Raw genomic sequence first — 11,316 nt, forward strand, 5'->3', positions numbered from 1 at the left:
GATACCACTGAGAAGAGTCTCATGTGGGAGATGCTCCAACTTCTTACTCATCTTCACGGCCCTTTGCTGGACTCACTCCAGCATGTCCACGTCTCTCTTGTGCTGGGGAGCGCAGCACTGGCCCCAGCTGTGGCCTCCCGAGTGCCGAGCAGAGGGGAAGGATCCCCTCCCTCACCCTGCTGGCATCGCTCTGCCTAACGCAACCCAGAAAACGCTCCCACCAAAATACACACGTGTCCACGTGCCAGCACACGTCCTTCCGCGGGAAAGTTTTGCTTCACGTGGGAAATTGCACTATTTAAGCATTTTATCTGCCAACACAAAAGTTCCTGGCTGAAGACTGAAATAATTCCCAGTCTTCAGTAGACTGGGATCACCCTAATCACAGGCCCCGCTGGGATCAAAGGAAACCTGGTGCCAGAGAGATGCACCAAAAAGCACGCCGAATGGGAAACAGATTTCCTTCCATGCGGTGTTTTCCAGACGGACTGCACACTGGAAAAACATCAAAACATTGCCCTAAGTCGAAACGCCGCTATCACTACTCGCTGCTTACGCAGTGACGTTAAAACCCGGTGTTTTATCAGGGAAGGCGGGGGGGGGGGGGGGGCACCTCTTCGCGTCCTGCGGAAAACGCCGGTTCTGCGGCTCGGGGCGCGGAGGCCGGGCCCCCAGGAGGCACCGCCACCGGCACCCGCCTGGGACGGGCCGGCCGCTGCCTCTAGCCCCCCCCGCCGCGCGTCACCCACGCGCCGCCGCGAGGCGGAGGGCAGCCGGGCGCGGCGCGGCGCGGCGGGGCCGCCCCGAGCATGGCGGCGGGCGGCGGCGGCGGCGGCGGCGGGGGGCGCGGGGGCTCCTGCTTCGTGCTGGGCGCCTCGGGCGAGACGGGCCGGGCGCTGCTGCGGGAGCTGCTGTCCCGGCGGCTCTTCGCCAGGGTGGCGGCGATCGGGCGGCGGCGGCTGAGCCTCGGCGGGGAGAGCGCGGCCGCCCTGGTGCGGCGGGGAGCGGCGACGGGGGGCCTGGGGGTGCGGGGGCCTTGGGGGGGGGGATCGGGGGGGCCCTGGGGGTGCGGGGGCCTTGGGGGTGGTGTGGGATCGGGGGGTGCAGGCCCCGGGGGGGCCCTGGGGGGTGCGGGGACCTTGGGGGGGGATCGGGGGGGTCATGGGGGGTGCGGAGGTCATGGGGGTGGTGTGGGATCGGGGGGGTGCAGGTCCTGGGGGTTCCTGGAGGGTTTGGGGGCCTTGGGGGGGGATCGGGGGGGCCCGGGGGGGTGCGGGGGTCATGGGGGTGGTGTGGGATCGGGGGGGTGCAGGTCCTGGGGGTTCCTGGAGAGTTTGGGGGCCGTGGGGGTGGTGTGGGATCGGGGGGGGGTGCAGGTCCTGGGGGTTCCTGGAGGGTTTGGGGGCCTTGGGGGGGGATCGGGGGGGGTCCTGGGGGGTGCGGGGGTCATGGGGGTGGTGTGGGATCGCGGGGGTGCAGGCCCCGGGGGGGCCCTGGGGGGTGCGGGGACCTTGGGGGGGGATCGGGGGGACCTGGGGGGTGCAGGGGCAATGGGCGTGCTGTGGGATCAGGGGGGTGCAGGCCCTGGGGGGGCCCTGGGGGGTGCGGGGACCTTGCGGAGGGGGGGATCGGGGGGTCCTGAGGGGTGCGGGGGTCATGGGGGTGGTGTGGGATCGGGGGGGTGCAGGATTGGGGGGTCCTGGAGGGTTTGGGGGCCGTGGGGGTGGTGCAGGATCAGGGGGTGGTGTGGGATCGGGGGGGTAGAGGCCCTGGGGGTTCCTGGAGGGTTTGGGGGCCGTGGGGGTGGTGTGGGATTGGGGGGGGTGCAGGCCCCAGGAGGTGTGGGGTCCAGGGTGCCCAGCGGGTGGGCTGGAGCAGAGGGGGACGAGGCGGGACCCTCCCAGCCCTGCAGCACCCAAAGGTGCTGAGGGGCACCTGGGGCCTGTGGGAGCCCCAGCCACGTGTGCCAGCCCGTGTTGCCCCCGCAGGAGCAAGTGGTGGTGGACTTTGAGCGGCTGAGCGAACACGCCGCCGCCTTCCAGGGCCATGACGTCGGCTTCTGCTGCTTGGGCACCACGCGGGCCAAGGCCGGCCGGGTGAGCAGCACCGCGTGGGGAGCTCCCCGGGAGCGTGCTGCTCCTCCCAGACGTTGCGGGGGTGCTGCTCGAGGAGATTATTCGCATGCTCAGTCTTGCTGGGGTGTGCCGCCCCAGGGAAGCTATGGGAATGTGCATTCAGCACCGACGAGCAATGCTGGATGTAGCATCTGGCTGGGCAACCCATCCCCTCTCCCCGACTTGCGTGGGAGCCCCCAGCTGCACTGATCCTGTTTTCCTGCTCTACCTGCAGGCCGGCTTCATCCGTGTGGACCGGGACTACGTTGCACAGGCAGCGGAGCTGGCACGGGCTGGGGGGTGCAAACACTTCATCCTGCAGTCCTCCCAGGGTGCGAACGAGCACAGCTATTACCTCTACCTCAGAGTGAAGGTGAGCAACAGGGGGAAGCAACAGGGGGTCAGGAAATGCCAGGACACTTGGGAGTGAAGCAAGAGCTGAGGCTGCAAAAGGTCCAAATGGCTCTGGGGTCTTCCTGGACTTGGGGAACAAAAAATCAGGCAATGAGGCTGGCAGGACAAGTGTGACCTGCCTTATCCTGAGCAGCAAAATGCCTGCATGCAGCATCCTTCTGCCCCTTAGAGCCACAAGAAAGCTCTAGGTGGAACAGACCCTCTGGGGTCTCCAGTCCAAACCCTGCTCCAAGCTGGGATAGCTTCACAGGTGGGTCGGGCAGCTCAGGACCATGTGCAGGTGAGATCTGAAGTGTCCAGGGGTGGAGATCCCACAGGCTCCCTGGGCCTTGTCCCAGGGCTGCACCATACTCGTTGTGAAAGCTTTCTTCCTCATGGGGTGGGTGTGCTCCAGCCCCCAACATCCACTGGACACGTTCCTGACTGTCACTGGCTCGTACTGGGGATCCCCAGACTGGACACAGTGGCCAGAGGCTGCCTCACAAGTGTCCCCTGCCCGCAGTTGTAGTTAGCATCATGGTTGCAAGGGTGCGCTGCTGCCTCACGTTCAGCTTGTCTGCATGGACAACACCCTCCCCGCACTTCCTTTCCCTGGAGGCTGTGCTCTGTCCAGCTGGTGTCCAGCCTGCACCAGGGCAGGGCTTTGCATTTAGCTTTACTGAAGTTTATAGGGCTCCTGCTGGCACGTTCATGTGCCCTGCTGAGATCCCTCTGAGCAGCAGCCCTGCCCTCCAGTTTAATAAGTGGCCTCTTGGCCAGACGTGTTGCACTGTGGCCAGGATCAGCTGCAGTTCTTCCTTTCCTCACTTCTCTGAAGCTCTTCTTCTCTGGGGTCTGTGGCCTATGTCACCCGGGACTTGAGTGACCCTTGTCCATGGCTCACTATACATACCTGCTCTCCTGCCTCTTTGGGTACCCTGTGCACTCCTCTAACCCTCTCTCCTAGGTTGTTACTTGCGTGTCTTTTGCAAGCAGGATTGTATATGGTTTACAAGTACATACCAATTATCAGTTAGCTATTACACATGGGAGGTGGCAGCACTTAAGGCGCTATGAGGCTAAACACTGATGTGCTTACAGCCCCTAATGAGACACCTGATGAGTCTCTGACCAGGCAGGTGACAGTCAGGTGGGGAAGGGTGAGCCACTGCTGCTCCTTGGCTACCTACCTTCCTGAGATGCTGTCTTCTGATTCTTTTTTCCTTTTTATGTCAGCATTTTTCTCCCAAGTTACTATTGCCAACTCAGCAATTTCCCTTAGGTCTTTGTTTTTACCTTTTTCATCTTATGGAGTCCATGAGCTAAAGCCGTGCAGCTCAGCCACAGCTTTAGTGAAGTGGAGTGAGAGCCTTCAGCTGTGCTGTGCAAATGGCTCTAGGCTGCAAGTTACCCTGGGATCTCCAGGACTTGGACGTGGTACCAGCCAGTTGCCTAGTGCTACCCTGCCCACAGCACAGCAACTTCTCTCCCCCCAGTTCACGGGGCAGCAGACATGGTGCTTGTAGTCATCCTTGTCTTGTTTCATCCTGCCTGACTGCTCTAACAGGGAGAAGTGGAGAACCTGGTCCAGGCTGTTGGTTTTGATCGCTGTACCATTCTCCGGCCAGCGTGAGTAGCACTAGAAGAGGGAGGGCACAGGACTCAGGTGGAGGATTGCAAGGGCAGAGGGCTGGGGAGATCAAGAAAGGACTAGGGCCAGGATGCATAAGGCAGTGTCTGGGGAGGGGAGTGGAGAAAACAGCCAGGTGCAAACACCGCTCCCATCTCAGTGCACCCCTTCCCCACTGCCGCAGGGAGCAAACACAGCAGTTTCTCAGGGACCTTCCCAAAGGTAAGGTCACATGTGTCACGCTAGGAGACCCCCAAATTGAAAGAAGAGACTGGGGGACAGAGGTCCTAGCTTAGCTCTGCACAGAGCTTGACCTTGTGAAGAGGGGTCTCTCTCCTGCCTCCTCTCCACCATATTCTTGTGGCCTGGGAGAACTGGCATCTTGGCTGGGCAGCACTGTGTGAAAGAGGAGTTGAGTGTCCCGGGCTCAGCCTGGTCATGTTCCAGGACCCTGCAGAAGCCCCTTCTTGGGCCCCACACAGGTTCAGCAAGCCAAGCTGGGGCTCCCAATGCAGCTGGAGATCCCAGTTTCTAGTTTTTCTTAGGGCCGTTATTTCAGCCTGACTTGCCTTACCTCCCCACTCCGCAGGGTGCTGCTCTGCACACGCCAGGAGTCCCGCCCTGCCGAGTGGATTGCCCAGCAGTTCCTCAGTCTTGTGGCACGGGTGTTCCCCACTGCTTACTCAGTTCCTGTGGAGACAGTGGCAAGGGCAATGGTGGCCAGCGTGCTGAAGCCGGGTGGGGGGAAGGTGGAGGTGCTGGAGAACAAGGCCATCCATGAGCTGGGAAAGGCAGTGCCACAACAGGGCACAGAGTAAAAGGGAAGGGCGGGAGAGCATGATTCACCTTTTAGGTGCTCTTCTGGACCAAGGATGGATGCAGGCATGGGATAGTGGTGCGGTGTTGCATGGCTAATGTGAAGGTAGAGATGCATTTCTTTGCATGGCAGCTAATTCTCTTAAGTGATCTAGAAATGCAGGTGCTGGCTGGTGGGTGAGGAAAACACATTGTGTGCTTCCTGGATCTGGCATGTGAATCCAGGTAAAAATTGGGTGTAATCTAGGCAATTTCTTCAATTCAGCCCTCAAATAAAATCCTGTGACTGGTCTCTTTGTGCCAATTTTGTACTGAAATTGTCTGTCACCTGCACACTGCTGACCCCATTGGATCTGTTCACAGACTGTCTTGTGTCACTTCAAGGATTTGACAAGGACAAGTAGCTGGGGTTTGTGTCCATATCATGGAACAATGCAGGAAAACAAACTGTGAGCAGCTGCCTGTCCTGAGACTGCACCCTGCAAGGCATGTGGTGGCACCAGTACAGTTTGGTTAGTGGAGCTCTTGGAAGCTCGGAGGCGGTTGTTGAGCGTGCCTGGGGTCCTGGGACAGTGGTTGTGCTGGCAGTAGGTCCCTGCAGAGACACAGCATGCGTATTTGAGTTCACTCTTCTGCTTTGGGCGCAGAGGGACTGCTCCAGGAACACCGCAGATGAGATCAGAGCTGTTTCTTCAGGAGCTGTTATTTCCCAGTAGTGTAAACCCTACGTGAATACTTGTGTTGGCTTGAAAACTTCTGTCACTACAGGTTCAGCTGGACTTTCCTTATAGCCACAGTGACCTGGAGTTCAGCCCTATTACCAAGGGCACTCACTGTGTCCAGGAGGGGAGGCCAGTAGTGCACATGGCTCAGGGCAGGGCTTGCCTCACCCACTCCACTGGTTGCTAAATGCGCCCATTCACTTTGTCAGCAGAGCTGATCATCATGCCCATTGCACTCCAGCGAGATGAGGAAGCTCTTGTGATGTGTTCAGGTCCCTTAGAATCAGGCAGGTCTAGATAATGCTGGGTTTCTTGCTGGCAGCATCCTCTGGGAAATACCAGGCTGCTGTCCCTTTGAAATACATGGGGGTTGGTGTCTTCAACACCTATGTTAGGAGTAAACAGCGGATTGTCCCCAAGGCAGAGAACTGCTGCTTTGCAGAAGTGTTGGCACTGTAGTTGGAGCAGCAGACCTCTGCCTTCCCAGCCTGATATTCTGGGCTGGGCTGCCATGGTGCAGGAAGGAGAGCAAGTCCCTGGCTCCTGGCACTGACAGCTTGGCTCTGCTGTGCTGTGACCCTGCATGGGCCAGCTGCTCGAGGGAAGGGTGCCCTCAGTGGCAAAGGCTGGGAAAGACTGGGCTTTGAGGTGAACAAGCCTGGTGAACAGGGGCTGCCCAGAACACTCTCCTGCCTCACACCAAGCAGGAGCTAAGAGCAGCACCGCATCCCAGCTGCTACCCCCCACCGCCTCAGCCGTTCTCAGGCCTTCTGCTCAGGGTCAAGGAACTCTGCGACTCCACAGCTGAGTCGCAGCAGGGCTGGGGAACTTACGTGACTCCTGAATTCCCAGCTGGCCGAAGTCCCAGTGCTCCGGGTAATGCTGCTTTCCAGGGTTTTCTCCTCTTTGACCTCACCAGTGGCTCCAGTGTCAGCGACTTGGAGGTGGTGAGCCAGGGGGAGCCTGGTCCCTGGTCTCCTTGGGTCTACACAGGCACTTTAAACAGCAGGCTGGTACCTCAGGCTTGGTGGGAGAAAGACTGTGGGGTAGGGCAGCCCCACACTGCGCACAGGGAGTGAAGGGAGGTTGTTCCGAGGGAAGCCACATACCTGAGCGACTCCTGAGCCATACGCAGGGCTTAGTTCACAAGGTAACAGATGAAGGGCCACTGAGCAGTAATTACTGATCAGACTGTCCTAGCGAGAACAAGAGCGGTACCTTAGAATAATATTTAATTGCAGAAGAGAAATGAGAGGTAGGCTAGTCGAATGGACTTCACAGAAGCTTCTGAAGGGTATTCAGGCTTGTATGCAGCATGAAGGCTGTTTAAACATACAGTATTAGATTACATAGGAGTAAAAGCACACCAGCGCTCAAAGAGATTCTAAAAAAAAAAAAGTAGCACGCTTAAACAGGAGAGTAGAAACAAACACTTGAAATGACAAGACCTTAAAAGAAGTGGAAATTGCCTACAGACAAGAAAATAAAAAAAGAACACAAGCTCTGGAAAGTAACATATACAAGGCAGGCCACAAAAGATTTGAGGAAAGCATCCTAAAGGCATAAAAAATTAATCATGACTACATGAGAAGCAGAAAGCTTTCCAGAGAGTCACATGGGACAGGGCATGATCAGGATATGTGAGTATGAAAGAGCCGTTGCAGAAAAGCTAAATGAATTATTTGTATTAGCCTTTGCTGTGAAGGAGCTCACACTAGCATCATTCCTTAGAGGACATGTGTTTGCAGGACTGTCTCAAAGCATCAGGAGAAAAGATTTTAACTACATTTTTAGAACACATAGTAAAAAAACTGCCAGCGCCAGAAGGAACTCTTGGATAAACTGCCAAATACTCACTTGGGCAAGTATTACATTGATCCTTCTACCAAAGACTAGATGTTATTAATAAGACACTAATCTTTAAAAAGTTCCAATGGGAACCAGGAAACAGCAAATCAGTAAGCCCGAGTTCTATAAAAGGCAAGTTATTAGACCCTCTAATAGTCTTGGAATAACAGAGACAGGGATAAATATGGTGTAATGGGAGATTCCACGTGGCTTTAGAGGGGGAAGTCACAAGTCGCAAACCTATAGAGCTCTTTGAGGAAATGGCCACTGTGTACATAAGACGATCTGGTCTGCAGAGTGCGCTTGGATTTCCAAAAGCCCTCCCAAAAGGGCTCTTAAAGAAATTAAGCTGTCGTGGGAAGAAAAGGAAGGTCGTCTTATTGGAAATATTTTCTTAGCACTCCAAAGCCTTGAAACATACAAAACAAACATCTATTGCTAGACAGATGTCTGTGGCAAATGCGAGCTATTTCTAGGCAACTCTTATTTCTGTTCAATGGTGTAAGACTTCTTTTTATTTTGTGTTTTGGATAAGTCTTTTCTGCAATACATCATTACAATTCTTTTATATAATAATGGCACAGGGACTGAAAGGACTAGATCTAAACCAGGAAACTAAACAGGGGCAGGCACAGACACGGTCCCACCGTGGTTGGCATGCCCTGGACAGCACCCAGCACGGTTTGGAGGTCGGCAGTGGCCAGACACCGCTGCCGAGGCAGACTGGGGAGTGCCATGAGGGTGAAAGACAGCCCAGGTCAGCCAGAACCATCCCCAGCCCATTTTACTTACTCACATTAGATGTAGCTTATGATGCCCTGGTGATGGCTATCAAAGAGGATCCTGGAGTCAATGGCTTCGAGATGAAGGATTTGGGCCAGCAGAGAGGCCAGGGTGCAGCCCAGTAGGAGGGCACTGAGGAGGGACAAGGTGTGCTGGAGTTTTCCTGTTCTTGGTATTTTTGTAGCTGTGGGAGCCCGGTCAAGGCAGAGGCTGCCCAGACCTGCAGGACACGTCATGCCTTGGCACTGCGCACCAGGGAGCAGCTCTCCAGCTCGCCTGCTGTTTCCTCTTCAGGGACCACCAGACCCTTGTCCGGCATTGGCACTTCAGTCCCAGGACATGGAGCTGTTGCAGTCCACTTTTAAAAACACTATCAGGTGGAAGCAACCCTGGCCTGTAAACACCCCAGTGTGGCTGCCTTGCATGAAACTCACTGAATTTTGTACATAAATGGGCAGCCACTGCCAGCCCATAGTACAGGTTCCTTACGAGCTTGTTGTGTGGAATTTTGTAGCTCTTATTTTGGACCTTTATTTCCTGTGTTGTAGCACAATCCAGTTTGTACGCTTATTAAAACACCCACTCTAGAGCTATGGAAGAGATTACAGAACATTTGCATGTTTAACCATGGCAGAAGCACAAGTCCAGGGAATTCCCCCCACCGGGTCTGAAAGATGAAGTAAAAGATGGGGACGGCTAAGTCTTTGGGCTCGGATTCCGAGGAATGCTCCTAATTCCCCCATGAGATCACACATGGCAAAGCTCCAGGTATCCTTAAGCAGGAGGCAGTTTGAGAGCTGGCGACGTGCCCCCGAGCACAAGGCTCAGGCCCGTGATGCCTGGGAGAGGTTCTCTGCTTTCCGGGGCGCTTGGCCTTTGGTCCGGGCTGCAGTTGGAACAAGGAGCACCTAAGGTTGCTTGGTGTCTGCTGGACAGCATTCATACAAACTGCCTGATCCCACAGACCAGAACTCTCTCGGGATTTTATTATTGAAGATTAATGAGGAAAAAAAAATAACTGTCTTCTCAATGGCTCTTCTGCAAAGCACAAGGCCGCTGGGGTTTCCCATGAGGCTCTCACAGCCGCTGCCTTTCCCATCCAGGGAACTGTGAGAACAGCCAGCGCCTCCCACCCGCTCCGCGTTACCACCACGCCAGCCATGGTCCCCTTCCACTCGGAGCCCAGGGCGCACTCAGCCAGGTGGCAAAAACAACTGCAGACACCACCTTGGCTTACAGGAGTCTTTCAAAGCAACAGAGCTGAACCAGCAAGCACCAAGCCGGAACTCAGGCTACCTGGGTGACATCCATACCAGCAAATAAGTGGTCTGGGACCACTGTCCAGCTCCAAGGGCAGGTGAGACAGCAGAGCACCCCATGCAGTTCGCATGTCTGAGCTTCCTCAGCAAGGGAGGCTGCACCCCAAATTGCAGGGCATGCTACCAGAGAGCCTTCCCCCCACCAGCCCCTCCTTAAAAAGATCAAAATAATACTGGCCTGCGAGGGAGTAAGCTTTGACAAAAGCCATTTGTGCATCTTGTCCTCTGAAATTTTGGGGTGTTCTTTTTTCATTAATTTCCTTTACAAACCAGCAGAAAGCTAAACCAGGCTCCTCAGAGAGGCATAGATGACTGCTTCCAGTTTCTAGAAGATTTCTGCTCTTCACTTACTGCATTCACACACTGAAATGTAAATGGCTCACCAACTGCTCATAGCCCATCAACAGCCCTGGGCACAGTGAGGGATGGACCAGGGAGCCCCAGAGGGAGTTGCCAGAGCAGGACTGGAGACAGAGCTACAGCAAGAGTCCAAGGTCCATCCAGGAGACAGACAGGCACACCTACAACACAGCCCAAAGAAGGAGTAGGCCCTCAAACCCGAGCTTAAATGGAGCCCCCAGGCCTGCAGGCAGGGTGGGGTTGGGGGTCCCAGGTGAGGCTGGTCAGGGCAATTAAGGCCTGTTAGAGCCTTTGGGGCCCAGGCAACCAGGCTGGGAGCAAGGTCTCCTATTCCCAGCTCTGCCTCTGACTTGTGGATGTTAGAAAAGGCACTTAGCGATTCCTGCTGTGCAATAGGAGCAGATCTGCAGTGCAAAGCAGTTGGTGCAGTGGCCCCAACAGCTTCATGGGCTTTGCCTTGTGCCAGCTCTTGCAGACGAGGCAATAAGCCGTGTCCCAGATGAGCCTGCTCAGACCCTTCTGCGCCAGCCCGCTCCACTCAGAAACCTCCATCTCTCTCCTGGGGTCTGGCTGCCCCGAGCCAGTGTGGGTCTGTGACTGCCCAGCTTCGTACAAGCAGGTCAAGGTTGAGTTAGCAGTGTTAGGGGTCATGGCCTGTTCTCCAGGGGGCTTACCTGTGAACTGGTGGCATGGAGAAAGCGGGTGACTTCCAGAGAACAGGGTCCCAACATTGCGCGGGAGCCCCTGACCATGCTCCCACGCCCATCACTCTCCTCAGCTGGAGGCAGCAGTAGGGTCAACTCCAAGAGATGCCGTTCCCTGGTCCTGCTATGCCAACACAATCTAGCACATACCAATAATGTGTCATTAGGGAAGAGATCTGGCACTGGCACTCTGGGACAAGCAGAGTCCTCACTCTCCCCATGATACTGCTTGCCAGAGCACCTTGGTCCCCCTGGGGGCCCTTTGCCTGGCACGCAGAAATGCAGTGACATACTGAAGTGCGACACGGCTGAGTGTGCCAGTGGCAGCGTGCAGGGATGGCGGCAGGGCCAGCGGGTAGCCTCAGAGGGACACGGTCTGGTCCGTACGAGGGCTCGCGGCATGCCCAGTACTGCAGCTGTCCCTGCTGCAGAGGACAGGCTGTCACAGCCAGGCTGGGAGCCAGGAAGAAAGTGTCCAGAATAACTCAATTTACCCTCTCTAATTTGATCACAGTGTTAGGAACTACTGTGCTTCAGCTGTTGGCTCTAAGTAGCTGGTTAGTGGCTCGGGACAAAATTTAGACTGATCTTGAAGGCAAGAAGCTGCTTGACAAAAACCTAACGTCA

The 11,316-nt window shown here is 56.0% G+C and overlaps 1 protein-coding gene across 1 annotated transcript; it reads left to right on the top strand.

Annotated features, from left to right (window-relative positions):
• The first annotated feature begins 794 nt into the window (after nt 1–794).
• HTATIP2 (HIV-1 Tat interactive protein 2) lies at nt 795–5,245 on the top strand. Its single transcript, XM_067300754.1, has 5 exons — nt 795–992; nt 1,989–2,096; nt 2,350–2,487; nt 4,075–4,136; nt 4,727–5,245. The coding sequence occupies exons 1-5, from the start codon at nt 810–812 to the stop codon at nt 4,953–4,955; spliced, it is 720 nt and encodes a 239-aa protein (XP_067156855.1). The 5' UTR covers nt 795–809; the 3' UTR covers nt 4,956–5,245.
• Nucleotides 5,246–11,316: the final 6,071 nt, after the last annotated feature.

Source organism: Apteryx mantelli, chromosome 8 (assembly GCF_036417845.1).
Source record: "Apteryx mantelli isolate bAptMan1 chromosome 8, bAptMan1.hap1, whole genome shotgun sequence".
NCBI lineage: Eukaryota > Metazoa > Chordata > Aves > Apterygiformes > Apterygidae > Apteryx > Apteryx mantelli.